Below are 20,090 nucleotides of genomic sequence, written 5' to 3' on the forward strand. Positions count from 1 at the left end.
GTATCAATTACAAAGTATTGCTACTGACCTATAAAGCCCTAAATGGTTTAGCTCCAGTGTATTTAACGGATCTTCTATCGCCCTACAATCCATCGCGCTCTTTAAGATCACTAAACTCGAGGGTTCTGGTCATTCCTAGGATATCTAAGTCCACTAAAGGAGGGAGGGCATTTTCACATTTAGCTTCTAAACTCTGGAATAGTCTTCCTGATATTGTTCGAGGTTCAGACTCGCTGTCCCAGTTTAAAACTAGAGTAAAGACGCATCTCTTTAGCCAAGCATTCACATTATAAATACGTTTTATACTACAGTTAAATCGGACCAACAGCATTAATATTCTGAACAGCAGCTATGCTAATTATTTCCCATCTGCTTTTCTGTTGTTATCTCGGGATACTAGTCCCGAGGTAACTAGTTCGTCAGCTCCAGTTTGTATCCAGCCTCTCATGGAGACTTCAGATGCCCCTGTGATGAGACGACTCGACGCCTGTGAAGAGACGACTCGACGCCTGTGAAGAGACGACTCAACGCCAGCGTTGTTATGGCCTAAAATAATACATGATTGATTAACTTATCCTAACATTTTTCTTTAACATTCTCTTTCTAACATTTTTCAATGTACATTTATGAAATGCACTTTCTGTGAAGCTGCTTTGAAACAATGTGTATTGTGAAAAGCGCTATACAAATACATTTGAATTGAATTGAATTGAATAAATAAATGCCAGTTTTTCTGTAATGTTGAACATGTTAGGCCATTATGGACTACAGGTGGAAAGATGTGTATGATTGAGCATCTTCTGGTTCTTATCAGAGAAGGATTTGCTGGACTTGTTCATCGTTCCTATCAAATAAACTCAAATTTTTTTTTTTTTTAAAGGTGTCATATAATGGTACATGCACTTTTACAAGTTGATTATACGGAAATGTGTGTTGGCAGTGCCTGTACACAACCATCCTATAATGATAAAAATACATCCAGTGTTTTTTTTTAATCTCCTTATATGTTTTCCTGTCTCAAATCGAGCCGTCTGACCGTGTGACGTTACACGGTGAACGCCCCTCCTACGATTGTTGATTGACAGCAGCGTTTCAACACAGACCCGCCCTGAGCGAGCGGTCATCAGTCCGCCATTGTTGATACTCTGCAGCAGAATGGCGTCCAAGCGATGGTGGTGTTGTGTTGTTGGGTGTAATAACGAACACCGCAGTCATTTTGATGTTCCTAAATCCGAACCGCTGAAGACCCAGTGGCTGCTGAGTTTTGTTTTAGAAGGGAATATTCCCCCCGATCAACGTCAATGTTTGCGCGAATCATTTCTCAGCAGACTGCTTTATAAACGAGCGTCAGTATAAAGCAGGTTTTGCTAATAGACTCCCATTGCCATTATTTCTCGAAAATATATCCTCAACTGTTGTCAAGGCAACACTCCACGTGTGTTGTGGTGTTGTGTCGGGTCGAACCAAAGCCCCACAGAGCAGAGGGGGCGGGGTGAGCAAAGCTAATTATCATTTAAAGTCACATACACTGAAATGGCTTGCTGAAAACAGAGCTGGTTTTGACCAGGTAAAATGAGTGTTTTCTTACAATACTAATGACAATTTTTAATTAAAGTATATTACAAACTTTTCATTTAGACACTAAAGAATCATATTAACTTGTACAAAAATGGCATTCTATGACCCCTTTAAGGAGAAAATTATAAACTAAACCAGTTGTGTAACATTACATTGAAATTATACCAGTTTATACTTCAGAGATTTAACTCAACTACAGTGCCTTATGGTGGGGTAAGTTAAAACGCTGGCTCAATTTACCCCACAGCATTTGGCTCACTTTGCCCCATAGCTGCCATTTTGGATAAAACTAGCCATCTTACCAATTCAGGCTAATATTTAGCTAAATGATTTGCAGGGTTTTATACATTGCTAAATCACCAATATGGGTCATAAATACTTTAGACCTGGACACATTTGCTTTGATGCAACAGTCGTTACATCTGTTATGAGAAAAGTTCAGTTTCTAAAGTAAATGTGTGCCTTCCACTCCTCCTGTGTGCTTCTCATTTTCACAGTCTGGCAGAAATGATGGGTGGGTCCAAAATATATGGTCACATGCAGGGCAGGACTTAGGGTGGTGGGGGCCCCTGGGCTTGAGTCACTTTCGGGCCCTACCTTCTAAACATTACTTTAAATAGAACAAAATGATACACAAGCTATGTATTAGAGCAACACAATTCTGGATAAACTGAGAATAAAAATAGAGATCATGATTCTGAACAAACATCTAAACAAAACATAATTTATGTTAATTGCTGAAGTCTATAAAAATGTTTAATTAATCTGAATTATTTATTTAAAAAAACTTGGGTTTGAATGAATGATTCAATTCCTCAATCAAATACAATTGTTTCATAGATTAATCAGCATCTTTGAACGAATCTCCTGAATGAACGATTCATTGACAAATGTTTTTTAAAAGTAATTTGTCGCCATCTGGTGGCGTAACAATATAATCGATCCAATCGTTATTTGAAGTGCACGCGAATTTCAAAAGGTGACTGGTACAGTATACAGTGTTACATGTGTAAAAAATAAAAAAACACTTGCTAATTTATTTATATGACCACTGATTGAAGCTTGAAAAAGTTTTTTCCAATATATAAATAATAATTAAAAAAGTTCAAAGTGATCATGTGTTTATTGCAATGCACAAATGTCTTGGTCAGAATGAGAATAATACACTTATTTACCTGGAAACCATATTGAAAAACAAATACCTTTTAAGGTTGCAATCATAACAAATCATTTGTATTACATATAGCTAAATCTATGAGCAGGGCCGTGCAGAGAGTTCGTCAGGGGCAGGGGCTCAAATGTAAAAAAGGGGCAATATATAAATATATATATATATATATATATACCCTGTTCGGGCGAACCAGCCTCTTACTGCATTTCGTTGCCTTGTACCTGTACTTGTGTAATGACAATAAAGTTGAATCTAATCTAATACACACACACATATATATATATATATATATATATATATATATATATATATATATATATATATATATATATATATATATATATATATATATATATATATATATATATGTGTATGTATATGTATATATATCCTTATGCTCATCAAGCCTGCATTTATTTAATCAAAAATACAGAAAAAACAGTAGCCTTATATTGTGAAATATTATTACATTGTGTTCTTTTTAACTTTTTATTAATCAAAGAATCTTGAAAAGAGTATCACAGTTTCCATCATTGACATTAAATCCTCATATTAGAATGATTTCTGAATGATCATGTGACACTGAAGAGTGGAGTAATGATGCTGGAAATCCAGCTGTGATCACAGGAATAAATTATATTTTAAATTATTTTAAAATAGAAAACCATTATTTTTATATATTACGCAATATTGCTGTTTTTTATCAAATAAATGCAGGCTTGATGAACATAAGAGACTTCTTTCATAATGCTACATAATATTCAAAAATGGTAATCAGTCCTTTCATGTAACCATTTCGCCGGCCTACACTTCGCTTAATAGGCCTGTAGGAGCCGGTGGCACTTGGGTTTTGTTAACTTTGATAGTTTCATGAAATAGTAAACGGTGTATCAATATACATAAGTAAAAGTGAATTTAACACTACTTACCATTAATGCGACGTTTGCTGCTGTGGTTTTGTGCAGGGATTTGTTTGTTGTCTGTTAAAATCCATTTTGTCAGTGATGCAATTTATACAATGAGACAAACCGCAGGAAATCGTTCCACAAACGTTAGTTCGTCTGTCCATGTATTTTTCAACCGATTTATGAATAAGAACAGAAAATTACCACTTCACATCGCCCAATGGACTTTGAACTTGCTTTGGCAGATCACGATTGGTTGTTGTATAGCCTATACATGACAAACGGGCATTGGTGAATTGTGTAATACTTTAAAATATATAGCTAATATATAGATTTGTAATTAAATCAACACACTAGCTCTGATTATGGATGAAAAAAAAACATTGGCTTACTTTTTTCCCGCGAGGCCACACACTCTCTGAAAGGACCATATTTGGCTCGAGAGCCATTTCCGAACAGTGGAAATCAGCTGTCAATCAAAACGCACGCAACCCATATCAACGCGTTATGGCAACGCCTCAACAGAAATTGTCCGACTTTTGAGCCGTTCGTTACTATTGTATACATTGTCATGTTATAATAATCACATTTATTTAGTTTTATTGACCACGATATTATTAATGATATTGGTCTGAGAGGGGCACTTTTGATTCATTTTGAAAAAGGGCAGGGGCTCGAGCACCCAAAGCCCCCCCCCCTCTGCACGTGCCTGTCTATGAGTGTATAAATATTTAACAAAACTGTTCTTGGTAAGTGCTGACATATTGTATAGATTATATACATCTCCATATACATATAGGCAGTGTTAGGCTGACTTTGACCTACAGTATGTCTACTACATCACATAAATTACAATCTTAGAGTATAATATATAACAAAATTAAATAAGTATTTTCTCATTACCATGGCATTTTAAAGATCATTAGATGTAATTTAGTACTCTAGCAAAAATACATAAATAGAACTTCATAGAACATGCCTAACTTAGTTCAAATTTAGTGGTAGGCTAATATAAGATAGCAATTATAATATAGGAAGTGCCTTCAATTGCAAGAATATAGCAAAATAATTAATTGAACAAAGTGCAAGATAAATTGTGTGTGTGTGCAGCACGTAAGTGTTGTAGTGAAAAACTAAACTATGCACACAAATTAGAAATGTACAGTCAATAAAATAAAATAAAAATAGTACACTATCATATCTTAAGAAAGCATGACATCAACAACAGAATCCAGAGGCTGATCATTTAAAACAACAACAGGCAAGGTAGAGAAAGAGAGAGAAAGGTAATCAGGTTATGACTTAACGCATGTCATCTAATTTTAAAGATATTAACATAGTACTATTTAGAAGTGGCATCTTCTGGATTTCTTTGCAGCAAAGTCTTTGATCAAATCAGTAAAATCCACTTTACGTAGAAGGTCGCTCTCAATTGACATCAGAGTGAGATGGTTTAATTTCTGCTGTACAATTGTGGATCTTAGTCTATTTTTTACTAGTTTCAGTTTGGAGAAACTGCGCTCCCCACTTGCATTTGTGACTGGTAATGTCAGGTAAAGTCTGAAAGCAACATCCACTTTTGGGAAGATGGTCTGTAGTTTTCTTTTTTTAATGCACAAAAGAAGTTCCCTAGCAGATGATGGCTCATCATGGCAGATTAATTCTTTGAACTGGATGATTTCTTCGCAAAATTCATTTTCCAGGTCAGTGTGGTATCTCTTCTGTAGATCTGCTGCTTTTTGATGAAGATGTTCTGCAGAGAGGGTAGATATGTTGTTCAGGAAACCAAAAGTGCTGTTGAGGTCATTATAGGACTGAAAACGGCGATCAAGTTCAGCCAGCAGCCTATCCATCACAACTAGAAACACACCAGATGAGAACCGTTCTCTTCCTGATAAGTGAACCTCAGGTGTTGCAGACTCACCCACGTGAGTCTTGCGTTTTCTTTGTCTTTGTGTGTCTTGTTTGTATGTTGCTGAAACGGTGGGAGACATCGCTTTTGCTTGGTCTTCAAACAAATCAAATTCATCTCTCAAACCAACAATATATTCCTGCAGTGACCTCACCAAATCAACAGCATTGCACAGGTCCAGATCCACAGCTTGAAGTGCAACACTTGTCTCATGAAAGCGTTGGAGAACATAATTCCACATAGTGCAAAGAAAAGCAGTCTCAAGTCTGTTCATTTTTTTATGCAGTGACCAAGCATCATTTTGTGTTGTCGGGTTCTGTTTGCTGTCTTCTGCAATGTTCATCAGTGACTCTTGAATATTGGCATAATTTCTGCACAGTGCCTTGGTGGCCTGTGCATGCGCAGCCCACCTGGTGTCAGAGAGAGATTCTAGTGTCTCAATGCGGTGGTTTTCATTAGGCTGCAAACCTGCAGTTACCACCTTCCATCTAGCTGTGGATTTTGAGCAGAAGTTGAACAAAGTCTGAATGAAGTTAAAAAAATCGGCGGTCTCTGTGCAGCAGTTGACGCTATTAACTCCAGCCAGATTAAGCGTGTGCGCGGCGCACGGCACCCACTCTACTAGTGGATTAATGTCTTTGATGTGAGCTTGCAGCCCGTTGTACACTCCTGACATGTTTGCGGCATTATCATAGCACTGTCCACGGCAGTTACTAATATCTATGTCCATCTCATGTAAAACTGTGAGCACTGCATCACAGAGTGCCTTCCCTGTGTGGCTAGATATAGGGAGAAATTTTAAGAATCGCTCTTCTACGAGGCCCTCTGGTGAAACATACCTTATGATAAATGTAAGCTGATCAATGTGCGTCATGTCGGGAGTTGAATCAACGCAAATGGAAAAGTACTTTGTCACTTTCACTTCAGCAATGATTTCAGAAAGCTCTCTATTGCTCATTAGCTCGATAAATTCGTCGCATGTTTTTGATGAGAGATATGAGGGGGTTCCTACCCCAGCATTGCCATATATCTGTATGTGTGATTTCAAGAATGGGTCGAATTCACTGATCAGTTCCAGGATTCCAATGTAATTCCCATTGTCAGATCGACCAAATATTTCACTGGAGCCTCGGAAAGCCAAACCCCGCTCTGACAGAAATTTTACAACTGCAACCACTCTTTGCAAAACTTCACTCCAATAATTACATTGCGACTCGAACTGCTTTTTAAGTTGAGAATCTATAACTCCATCAGCTGCTGCTCTGTTTATGTAATTAAACATAGCCTTTCTATGACTGTCACTATTCTCGTGCTCGGCAATGCGTCTGGTAGCATGTTTCCAGTCATTATAGCCGGACTCAAAAAGGGATTGACCGGCACCCTCGCCAAAAAGGCGGCAAGCAAAACAAAATACACAACCAGTGGATGGTGAGTAGAGCAACCATTCTCTGGGCAAGTACTCACCATTCAAATGCTTGCGTTTGAAATGAGTTTTAGAAAACAGTCTCTTCTGATGTTTGTAGTGGCGTTCAGAAGCCATGACATTAGCATCCTTATTTTGAACGGATTCCGGACCTTTTCGCGCCCAATAAGCACGCACGTTTTCATCAATTTTACCCCAGCGAGCAGGATCAGTGGATAAAGAATCTGTAGTTGGACATTGTTCGGTCGCTGTTTCTGACTGAAGAGATGATGATTCATTGATGGGCTGCCCTGCTCGTGAATTCAAATCGTCTCCAACCGTTTCTTCCAGCGGGTTCGGAATGTTGTCCTCTGGATTCTCCGCTTGCACATCAAGTTGTGGTGTCATGGGTGTAAAAAATCCAGTAATCCTTTTCATTTTACTGAGAACTTCCTTTTTGCGTTGCTGTCTTTCATTCTTTAATTTTCTTTTAAACGCGCCACTCTGATACCGTTTGTCCGCCATTACATCACTGTCTAATGCAGACAGGTTTTTTCAACGGCAGTAATCGAGGCACTACGTAACTACCAATAACCAATCAGGAAACCTCAAGATGACTGACATTTAATTTAGCTAATTAAATTAAAATTTTCATTGCAGTGCAGGGCCAGGTAACAATACCAGACCAATCAACAAACTTCAAATTAAAAATTAAATGACTGACATATTATTGAAAAAATCAAACGTAAAAGGGCGGGGCCCCCTATTGGGCGGGGCCCATGGGCTTCAGCCCAGTCAAGCCCAATGGTAAGTCCGGCCTTGGTCACATGAAAATAAAAGTGTACAGTTGCCAAGATAAAAGGGGTGGGTCCACTTACCCACTGGCTCATCTTACCCCACTCTCTCTCACCAGCTTTGGTGCATCACCGCCACCAACTGGACAGAGTTTGCAGCGCATTTCATCATTATTTTAATCATTCACACATCGATTTATGATTCATACGCCATGTCTAAAGTATTTCCCAGAAGACAAAATAAGAACAATTTACCCCAATTATCCTGTGCAAATGTTTACACCGCCTGATTTTTCCCTTCATGAGCTTCAGTGAATGTGTTCACCTTCTGTAATAGTTGTGAATGAGTTCCTCATTTTGTCTTCAGTGTGTAAAGACGGATCTCAACATCTCACAGTCTCTGCTGGAAAGGGTTCAAATGTGCAGAAGATGCTGGAAAACCCAAGACTGTGCAGGACCTGCAGGATTTTTCTGAAGAACTGTGGACAGGACAAACTCAGGACAAACATGGACTTCATAAACACAGCCGTGGATCCTCCAGGTAAAGACACACAGCACTGAGAATCTATTAAGAGCTTGTAAAGTAACGGCTTCATTTGTGTAAATGCAGATATAATCAAATCTTGTGGACTTTATGTAAACATCTGTTATAATGAAGCATTTCTGTTGCAGTGCTGAATAAAAACATGTCATTTATTATCTCTATTTTTAATTATTGATATTCTGCAAGGTGTGTGTAACTTATGACTTCCACTAGTAGGAAACTATACAACAAAGAGTATGATCAAATATTTTAGAGCTGAGCATAACTGAGCAAAACTATTACATATTTTACTGGAATAGTCACATGTTTTTTTTAAGTTTGTAATTTATTTATTTTCATGATTTTTCATGGCCTGGAGATCACAATTTTTTTCTAAAAATATGTCCAACTTTTCCATGAGTGTGTGTCCCTGTATCATTGGTGTACGCGCCTTTAAATAGAGCCTGATAGTCAGTGGCTGTCCAGAGAAGAGATCAGATATGAGCTGAGCAGAAGTGTGGAAAACTGATCAGAAAACAGATGTGGACGAGGACATGAATGATTTATACACGGTTTAATCCTGTAATTACGGTAATTCCAGCATGGCATGAACGCACCTGAAGTATAATAAAAATATAACCACTCAATGTTTCTAGTAATTCACTTATGTAACTAATTTATTGTTAATATATATTTTAAATATTGTGTGCGATCACATAAAATGAGTTTCCTGGGGATGATGGAGGGACACAAGGAGAACTATTATGAAATATATCAGTAAAAGCTCTTTTTATGTAGTCGTGATGTTATATTGTGTCATGTTTATCAAAATAAGATAAAAGCGTAGAGGCCACTTCATGATATTTAAAGAGTATAGGCTTATGTTGAACTTTACTCTTGTATAATCAGACGCTGTATTAAGCTGTACATAAAGTATTGGATGAACATGTCTCTGAAACATCTGTGTATTTGACAAACATTGCATTTATTTCACTTGAGCTGTGATAAAGTGAGCAAACACAGCGCGAGCGTCACTACGGGAAGCAGAAAGTGTCAGGAAGATGTTTGAGGCTGGGCTGCTGTTTTCTTCAGGGTCGAGTGTTTAGGGGCCGTTTGGGACGGGTCTCTGTGTGCATCGGCCCCTGTTGAGCTCCTCAAATCAGTCATAATAAATAAATGTCATCTCTTGTGTTTTTTGTATCAGTATTTATTTATACTGATAGTGGAAGAAGACTCCAGGTGTGTTGCTGCAAGAGGAACAGATGGAGAGAAGAGGATCTCCACTGGATGTCTTTATAGCCTTCGAGGTTGGCTAGAAATGTTGTGTATCCTGGACCAATTTCTGTGTTGTGACTTAACAAAGACCCACACATGAAACTGTAGCTCTGCATAATCTGGAGTCGATATGCCATTGTTTTACAGATGTTTGGGAAGTCGCAGTTACACGTTCAGTCAAAGCTTGTAATGCGGTAGTTAAGCTGATCTAGTGACATGTGCTTTTGCTCAATTCATGATTTTAACACAAGCTTGTCTTCGTTTGCCTCTTCCAGAATGTCCTGAGAGGATAAATTGATCAAACGGGTTAACTCACTGTCGGCCGCTTGGTCGTCACTTTAAAAAACAAAAACTTTAATTTAACAAACAAAAAAAAGGCTTCAAACATTTTCTAAATTAACTTAATAAAGAAACGAAACGAAATATAACTACTTTGACATTAAAAACAAAACTGAACTATTTTAATGGCTGCAACAGTGTGTAATGGGGAGGGGGAAAAAACAACAACAAAAAACACGGGCTTCATGGGTGGTTGCTAGGGTGTTGCTAGGTGGTTGCTAGGGTATTCTGTGTGGTTGCTTGGGCATTGCTAGGCGGTTGCTAAGGTATTCTAGGTGGTTGCTATGGCGTTGCTAGGTGGTTGTTAAGGTGTTCTAGGTGGTTGCTAAGGCATTGCTAGGCAGTTCCTAGGGTATTCTGGGTGGTTGCTAGGGAATTGCTAGGCGGTTGCTAAGGTATTCTGGTTGGTTGCTAAGGTATTGTGGGTGGTTGCTAGGGCATTGCTAGGGTATTCTGGGTGGTTGCTAGGCGGTTGCTAAGGTATTCTAGGTGGTTGCTAGGGTGTTGCTAGAGCATTCTAGTGGTTGCTAGGGTGTTGCTAGGTGGTTGCTAAGGAATTCTGGGTGGTTGCTAGGGCGTTGCTAGGCAGTTGCTAGGATATTCTGTGTAGTTACTAGGCGGTTGCTAAGGTGTTCTGGGTGGTTGTAAGGGTGTTCTGGATAATTGCTAGGGCGTTGCTAGGCAGTTGCTAGGGTATTCTGGGTGGTTGATAGGGCATTGCTAGGTGGTTGCTAAGGTATTCTGGGTGGTTGCTAAGGTATTGTGGGTGGTTGCTAGGGCATTGCTAGGGTATTCTGGGTGGTTGCTAGGCGGTTGCTAAGGTATTCCAGGGCATTATGTGGTTGCTAGGGCATTGCTAGGTGGTTGCTAAGGTATTATGGGTGGTTGCTAAGGTATTGTAGGTGGTTGCTAGGGCACTGTTAGGCGGTTGCTAGGGTATTCTGGGTGGTGGCTAGGTGGTTGCTAAGGTATTCTGGGTACTTGCTAGGGCATTCTGGGTAGTTGCTAGGGGTTGCTAGATAGTTGCTAAGGCGTTGCTAGGTGGTTACTAAGGTATTATGGGTGGTTGCTAAGGTATTGTGGGTGGTTGCTAGGGCGTTGCTAGGCGGTTGCTAGGTTATTCTGGGCGGTTGCTAGGTGGTTGCTAAGGTATTCTGGGTGGTTGCTAGGGCATTCTGGGTAGTTGCTAGGGGTTGCTAGGTGGTTGCTAGGGCGTTGCTAGGCAGTTACTAAGGTGTTATGGGTGGTTGCTAGGGCGTTGCTAGTTGGTTGCTAAGGTATTCTGGGTGGTTGATAGGGCATTCTGGGTAGTTGCTAGGGGTTGCTAGGTGGTTGCTAGGGCGTTGCTAGGTGGTTGCTAGGGTCTGCTAGGTGGTTGCTAAGGTATTCTGGGTGGTTGCTAGGGAATTCTGGGTAGTTGCTAGGGGTTGCTAGGTGGTTGCTTGGGCGTTGCTAGGCGGTTGCTAGGGTATTCTGGGTGGTTGCTAGGTGGTTGCTACGGTATTCTGGGTGGTTACTAGGGTATTCTGGGTAGTTGCTAGGTGGTTGCTAGGGCATTGCTAGGTGGTTGCTAAGGTATTCTGGGTGGTTGCTAGGGCGTTGCTAGGCGGTTTCTAGGGTATTCTGGGTGGTTGCTAGGTGGTTGCTAAGGTATTCTGGGTGGTTGCTAGGGAATTCTGGGTAGTTGCTAGGGGTTGCTAAGTGGTTTCTAAGGTATTATGGGTGGTTGCTAAGGTATTGTGGGTGGTTGCTAGGGCGTTGCTAGGCGGTTGCTAGGGTATTCTGGGTGGTTGCTAGGTGGTTGCTAAGGTATTCTGGGTGGTTGCTAGGGTATTCTGTGTAGTTGCCAAGGGGTTGCTAGGGCATCGCTAGGTGGTTGCTAAGGTATTATGGGTGGTTGCTAGGCAGTTACTAAGGTTTTCTGGGTGGTTGCTAGGGCGTTGCTAGGTTATTGCTAAGGTATTCTGGGTGGTTGATAGGGCATTCTGGGTAGTTGCTAGGGGTTGCTAGGTGGTTGCTAGGGCGTTGCTAGGTGGTTGCTAGGGTATGCTAGGTGGTTGCTAAGTTATTCTGGGTGGTTGCTAGGGCATTCTGGGTAGTTGCTAGGGGTTGCTAGGTGGTTGCTTGGACATTGCTAGACTGTTGCTAGGGTATTCTGGGTGGTTGCTATGTGGTTGCTACGGTATTCTGGGTGGTTACTAGGGCATTTTGGGTAGTTGCTAGGGGTTGCTAGGGCGTTGCTAGGTGGTTGCTACGGTATTATGGGTCGTTGCTAAGGTATTGTGGGTGGTTGCTAGGGCGTTGCTATGCGGTTGCTAAGGTATTCTGGGTGGTTGCTAGGTGGTTGCTAAGGTATTCTGGGTGGTTGCTAGGCGGTTGCTAGGGTATTCTGGATGGTTGCTAGGGCATTGCTAGGCAGTTGCTAGTGTATTCTGGGTAGTTGCTAGGCGATTGCTAAGGTATTCTGGGTGGTTGTTATGCTGTTGCTAGTCAGTTGGTAGTTGTCTCAGATGGTTACTACTAATCACTATTAGCATGTAGCTAATTACTGCTAGCATGTGTAGCATGTTGGAAGTGCTGTTTGCTAGCATTACTCAAAAGACCCAACCGCTATTTCTCTATGATGTTCTGATGCAGAGATGTAGGTCTTGCTAAACGGTTGCTAGGCTACTCTGTTTGGTTGCTATGGAGTGGCTTGGCAGCATCCAATGATGAAACTCCGAAAGCTGCTTGCCAGTATGAATGATAAAAACCAACCCCCCATGCCTCTATGACATTCAGATGTGAAGATATCCCTCTGTGGATTTGGGTTGCTAGGGTGCTCGACAATGGTTGCTAGGGCGTGGCTAGGAACTGTTGAAGGTGATTTGTGATTGGCTGTTGATGCCCTGAGTCAAATAAACCCACCCTCATATTTCTATGACACTTCTATCAAAAGATATCCCTTTGATCTCTTTGAATGGAAGTCTATGGAACGTGTTGCTAAGGAGCTGTAAATGGTTGCTAGGGCATGGCTTGATAACTTTATGATGATTATGAGATAGTGATTGGTTGCCTGAGTAAATTGAGCCCACCCCCTTGTCTCTGAGACACTGTGATCCAGAGCTATGGTCAATACAAAATCCCTATGCAAGTTCCCATAGTAGGAGAAACACATGCGTTTAATGGGCCGTCCCTCCTCATTATAAGTCAATGGGGCAACTTTGGGCAGCTCCTGCGCCCCAGGGGCACTTCAACATATTTCCAGTGTTGTGAAAGCAGCTGTAACAGAACATTTCCCTTCATCCGTTCTTATAGAAGGCCCTACATAGGGGACACGAAGAGAACCAGGCTCTGGCCCTGCCAAAAGAGGATGCGAAAGAGGCGTCTGTGCCATTGTTGTTGTGCAATGATGATTGTGAAACCGTTAATCCTCTCGGGTCCAAGACTGCAGTTCATAAGTTAGGATTGATATGTTTCATCCTGAAGAGTTTGCCACCAGATCTCCTGTCCAATTTACAGTCACACTTCTGGCTAGCAGTTTATAAATCCGACGCCGCAAAGACCTCCGGCATTGATGCAGTGTTGCGCCCAATCGTGGATGAATTAAAGTGTCTCCAGAAGGACGGCATCCCTGTTAACACCCGAGACTTTCAAGGAGTAGTGAAATTCACAGTTGTCCAGGTCGTCGGGGACAATTTGTGTTTAAATGCTATTGTTGGGTGTAGTGAGAGTGTCAGTGGAGATCATGTGTGTGGGCTGTGTAGAGCACTCAGAGATGTCCTGAGAGTACAGACACAGGAAGATCTTGCCCTTTTGCCTGATGCCAATACTCACAGGGCAGATTTGGAGACAGGCAACCCCTCTAAGACAGGCCTTAAAAGGGACAGTGTCCTAAACAGCCGGTCTTTCTACCACGAGACAGACAATGTAGCTGTGGATGTAATGCAGGACATTCTGGAAGGGGCAAACGAAGCCAAGCTTGTGTTAAAATCATGAATTGAGCAAAAGCACATGTCACTAGATCAGCTTAACTACCGCATTACAAGCTTTGATTATGGCTTTTCTGATGTGGGAAACAAGCCATGGTTAATAAGCAAGAATATTGACAGTCCTCTGAGACAGTCTGCAGCTCAGATGTGGTGCCTACTTCGTTTACTGCCTTTAATGATAGCTGACCTGATCCCCACTGATAGCAAGGAATGGAGCTTCTCCTACTTTTACTCATGTCCATGGAGATCATCTTCTCAGCATCTGTTACTCTTGCAGCAACACCTGAGCAACATCATTGAAGACCACCACTCTCTTTTCTTGGAGCTCTATCCTCATTTACATCTGCGGCCAAAACATCATTTCATGCTCCATTATCCAAAGGTCTTTCAAAAACTCGGACCCTTGATACACCTGTGGTCAATGCGTTTTGAAGGCAAACATGGGTTCTTCAAACGTATAACTGCGACTTCCGAAACATCTGTAAAACAATGGCATATCGACACCAGATTATGCAGAGCTACAGTTTCATGTGTGGGTCTTTGTTAAGTCACAACACAGAAATTGGTCCAGGATACACAACATTTCTAGCCAACCTCGAAGGCTATAAAGACATCCAAACTGGTCTGATAGGGCTCCCACTTTTCCCAGAGCTGTATGTACCGGCCAGGGTCACGGTTAAGGGTAACACTTATAGATCAGGCATAATGGTGTTTATGTCCTATGACAAAGACCCTCAGTTTGGGCTTATAAAAAACATTTTGGTTCTGGAGCAAATGGGCAGGTGGAGAATAAAGCTTGTTGTGCAGAAGTGGGAAACACTGGGGTTTGAAAAACATATTTTTGCGTACAGTGTGACCCCCACTAAGGATTTGTTAGCTATTGATGTGGAAGAGCTACTTAATCATCACCCATTACATGCAGTCGAGTCATACAGAGAACATGATGACACTTCTTACATCTCTCTGCGCTACAGACTTCTTTAGACTGCAGTTATAGCTACACTGTGTACATTTTTTAGTTTATTCTTAGCTAAAAACACTTAGTTCTTTCAAAAATATATGTGCTCATTAATGTATATTTACTTCTTTCAAGTAATACAGTATTCTCGTAAGTTTATAATATGCCATTGAAAATACATACGGGTGAGGGCTTCGAATGCCGGTCGCCATGTTGCCCCTCCATCTTGAAAGTACATTAGCCAAAGAGGGACATACCCGTAAATTCAAGCTTGGCCTTTGGCGTTTTAACACTCGATGGCACCGTGTCGAATGTGGACGTGGTCGAACTGGAAGCCATGTTAATCTTGGACTAAATCGGCCACCATAGGAGTTAAAACGAGATTGGAATTGAGAGGAACAGAAACTAATATTCACTGGATGGTCATATACATGTTCACCGCTAGATGGGGGAAAATATCACACAGTGTAGCTTTTAGCATGTGAACAGCCACTATTTACACTGCTTTGTTGACATGAGAACACACCAACCAAATTAAGTAAGTCTTAAGTAATTCTGCCTCAGCAGAAGAGGATCAGTATCACCCCAATCACTCAATGAATTACATAAAAATTTGGCAAACTTGGAGGGGACAATACTTGGACTACTGAGATTGGATAAATTGGACTGTAAGTAAAAGTGGCTTTTTTTATAACTAAACACTAAACACAACCCTGTGACACTCACCTTGATCTATTATGCACTGGTCACTTAAGACAAGAGTCTAATGCTGACAAAGTCATATTTTGTTAAATTATTAGCTTAAACAAATAACTGACAAATTTGATCTAGTCCAAATGATCAAAGGGCCCACAAGAATCACCACATCAAGCAGCACCCAGATTAATTTGGCATTTACCAACCGACCTGAGAGAATATTTAAATCATACAATATGTTAGCTGGTCTTTCTGATCACAATTTGGTCCTTGTGGCCAGAAAGCTCTCAAAAAAAAAGATTTGATTATTCTGTCAGAGAGCGTTAGTTCGTTGGAATCCCAAAAAAAACGCCAGGAAGGATTTAATAATGCTGTCCAGCAGATTGACTGGGATCAAATATTTTTGGGAACAAATTGTGAAATGGACTGTGAATCTTTTGTGGCGAAAATTGAGAGAACAATTAAAGATTTTAGCTGTAAAGTTAAATACAAACACAATAAAAATATACTTCCCTGGATGAACTCGGACATACTCAAACTAATGAAAGAGAGGGATTGTGCGTTAAAAAATGCAATTAAAACTAAGTCAGCTAGTGCTAAAAATCTATTTACAACACTGAGGAATAAGACTGTTAAAGCTATACGCAAGGCCAAAGCAGATTTTTTTTGACTAATAATAGAAAATGCAAAAAGGGATTCTAAAACAATTTGGAACCAACTGAAAAAACTTGTAGGACAGGACACAAATAGGAAACAACTTTTAGAAATTAAGATAAATGGACAAATTATAAATAACACAAACAAAGTTGCAGATGTCTTCAATAATTTTTTTATTGAATCTGTATCCACTATTGCCCAAAGCTTACCATCTAACAACCTAAATATTTGTCCGATAAATAATTCTGAGCCAATTTTCAACCTGGGCACAGTCACAGAATCTGAAGTCTTACAGACAATAAAATCACTAAAAGCTTCCAGAACTAAAGACATATTTGGCATAGATATGTGCATGCTGAAAGAACTCAGTTCCACATTATTAACACCAGTAACCAAAATTGTCAATCTCTCCTTTATTGAGGTGATGTTTCCAAGTGTGTGGAAGTCAGCTGCTGTTGTTCCAATTCTCAAAAATGGAGATCCGTTGTCAGTGGACAATTATAGACCTATCAGCATCATACCTACAGTGTCAAAAGTTGCAGAGAAACTAATTTCCCAACAAATAATAACACATTTAAATACCACTACATTTTCTCTTCATTCAATGCAATTTGGTTTCAGAACTCAACACTCCACAGAAACTGCTAATTGTTTTTTCGTAGAAAATATCAAACATCTACTGGATAAAGGTGGCGTGGTTGGAGTTGTGTTTTTCGATCTAAAAAAAGCTTTTGACACTGTAAACCATAAAATATTATTAATCAAACTAAGCTAATTTAATTTGTCCTCAGATGCAATAAAATGGATAGAATCATATCTATCGAATCGCTCACAGTCAGTTAGGATCAGTGATTACCACTCACCGCCCCTCGCCATGTCCACGGGGGTTCCTCAAGGTTCTATTTTGGGGCCACTGCTATTTTCACTTTATATAAACGACCTCCCTTCTGTTTGTCCAGACGTCTATATTCAGATGTACGCAGATGACACAGTCATTTATGCCCATGGTAAAAACACAAATCAAGTTGCTGAAAAACTTACACAGTCTATGGCCCATGTCTCTGAATGGCTAAATCAATCCTGCTTAAAACTTAATGTAAATAAAACCGTTTTCAATGTTCTTTTCTAAATCAAACATTGCAAATAATCATGCAGATATTTATGTGACAGGGGAAAAAATAAAAGTTGTGTCAGAATTCAAATACTTAGGCATCATAATAGACTCTAAACTAACTTTTAAATCACAGATAAAAAAGGTCTGCAATCGAGTCAAATTTAATATTGCAAATTTCCGGTTCATAAGATCAAACTTGTCACTTCAGGCAGCTAAAATGTTCATGTACAGAATGGTTCTGTCTCACATCACTTACTGTCTTACAACCTGGTCACAGGCAAATAAAACAACACTAAAATCTTTACATTTACATTTACATTTAGTCATTTAGCAGACGCTTTTATCCAAAGCGACTTACAAATGAGAGCAAAAGAAGCAACTAGAACAGTCAAGGGCAACAGTATGCAAGTGCTGTAACAAGTCTCAGTTAATCTAGCTCAGAACACACAGGACAGTTTTTTTTTATTTTTTTAAATAAATTAGACAGACAGAAAATGAATAGAATAATAAGTGCTATTCTTGATTGGTCAGGTGCTGCTGGAAGAGATGTGTCTTTAGGTGTTTTTTGAAAATGGTTACAGACTCGGCCGCACGAATTGAGATAGGCAGGTCATTCCACCAGGTGGGAACAGCCCAGGAAAAGCTCCGTGAGAGCGATTTCATGCCTCTCTGGTATATTTCATGACTCTCTTTAGAGTCGCTTTATAAACAAACAATCAAAATTGTGAATAAAAAACCATTAAGATATCATCATTGTGCCATTTTACAAAAGCATAAGCTTTTAAGTTGGGAAAATGTCATTAAGTATTCAAACCTCTGTCTATTTTACAAGATCATCCATGGTCTGACATCTCCTCCACTTAGTCAGTTTGTAAACATTAGAAACACCACACAAAGAGTAACACGAGGGTCGGCCCGAGGAGACTGTGTTGTTCCTCTGAGGAAAAGTGCTTTTAGTCAGAGTGCCTTTTCAGTCAGAGCAGCACAGGAGTGGAACTCCGTCCCTCAGAACATCAGAGAACTCACCACATACACTAAAAAGCTAAAAAACTGTCTCATAACACATCAGACATGTCATCATTAATACGAATATGTATCTTCCCTTAACACAACCTGCTGCCACTTGTCTCTGCTGTGTCAATGTGTATAATATTAAATCTTTTTTTTTTCTCTCTTTTTTTCAACATGTCTGTTTTATAGTAAATTTGTACACCGTATTTAGCAACAGGATTTGAAGAGTTATATCTGTTTTACTGCTTTTTATATTTGTATTGTTCTCTGTAATCTTTTTTATTGTGTTTTTAGTAGACAATTTTAAGATCTGTCCAGGGACAATGGATGAAAAATAGCCTTTTGGCTAACTCTGGTGCATTTACAGCAATGTCAATTAATGTAGACTGTCCCTGTCAAATAAATAAATAAATAAATAAATTGGCACGCTGCAGATACTGCTCTGGGGACAGACCTTCAGGAGGAGGAGACAGCAAGACCGGCAGGCGGTAAAAGATGCATATTTTTTTAATATAACTTTGATTGTATTCGTCTGAGAGAAGAAAGTCATATACACTAGGATGGCTTGAGGAAGAGAAAATCATAGGGTAATTTTCATTTTGGGTGAACAATCCCTTTAAAGAAACTAACGTATATAACTAACGACTTTATGTTGTGTTTTATTATTGTGTGTGTGTGGCAGTCGTCCGTGAGGGGCTGACACTTTTACTTTCAGTTTATTTGTTTTGATTATTAAAGTCTTGTTGAACGTTCGCCGGTTCCTGCCTCCTCCTTCCCTGAACAAAGAACTCCGTTACAGCGGCCAATAACCATCTCAGCCACGGGGCTGAGGTCGCCGCAGACCTCTAAAAGCAGGCAGGACAGGATTCCAGAGAGAATCAGACAAAAAGAGAATCAGACCCCCCTCAAGACCGGAGATATAATCCTACAGAAAACAGGGGGGCCGAATGATAAACTATAATACATTCCTCAGGGCATGAAAAAGGCGAAGGCCATGACTTGAGCGAGGAGTTAAAAACCTTAATGATCAGTTAAAGACAACAAATATCACGCAGTGGCTATGCCAATAATTTCAGGAGGGGAGTTTGGATTTAATAAAGTCAAAATAGGGGGATCCATTATAGCAGAACAAAGACAATATACTGTATATCTGAGCATTAACAGACACAGAGCTAACTTAATATACAATACAACAGAAAACAAATATATTCTGTGCATAAAATATAAGAGATCATGTAAAAATCTTGCATTCAAATATCACATTGTAGACTTTATATCATATGATACATTTATGTGCTATACTTGACAATCACATTTATGATTAGAAACATTTGAATCATTATGGATGAGTTCAATCAAACATTATTATATTTGTAGGCCTGAGACTGAAGAGCCTGAAGATTTCTGCTGACAGACTCATCTGAGCTCTTCCTCTGTTCCTCCTTTACATTAAACAAAACCATCATTTGGCTGAACACTAAACCAACATTAATCCTCAATATCACATGTTTCTGATACGCATGCTAACACACACGCTGCTTTATTTAACTAGTCTGAGTCTCTTCCAGCTGTATGAAACACATTTACACATTAATCACACATTTATTTCTCCTCATAGACACAGTAGTGAGGCTCTTCTGTGATCACCTGATGCTTTCTGATCCTCTCATGACCGTTTCACAGATTTAAAGAGGTTTCAGAGAGGTTTCACATTTCAGAGGTTTCAAAATCGGCCGATCTTTATCTAGTCTCTAAGGAGGAACCAGAAGAGAAAACAATCAGTG

At 39.9% G+C, this 20,090-nt stretch overlaps 1 protein-coding gene across 1 annotated transcript in view; it reads right to left on the reverse strand.

The window, feature by feature from the left end:
* Nucleotides 1-19,374: 19,374 nt before the first annotated feature.
* Nucleotides 19,375-20,090, reverse strand: part of LOC307139806 (uncharacterized protein) — a 57,365-nt gene continuing 56,649 nt past the window's right edge. Inside the window, exon 21 of the mRNA XM_079838906.1 lies at nt 19,375-20,057. Coding sequence (XP_079695032.1) covers nt 20,051-20,057 — 7 coding nt within the window. The 3' untranslated portion in view covers nt 19,375-20,050. The remainder of the gene's footprint in view (nt 20,058-20,090) is intronic.

Source organism: Gobio gobio (genome assembly GCF_949357685.1).
Source record: "Gobio gobio genome assembly, chromosome: 16".
NCBI lineage: Eukaryota > Metazoa > Chordata > Actinopteri > Cypriniformes > Gobionidae > Gobio > Gobio gobio.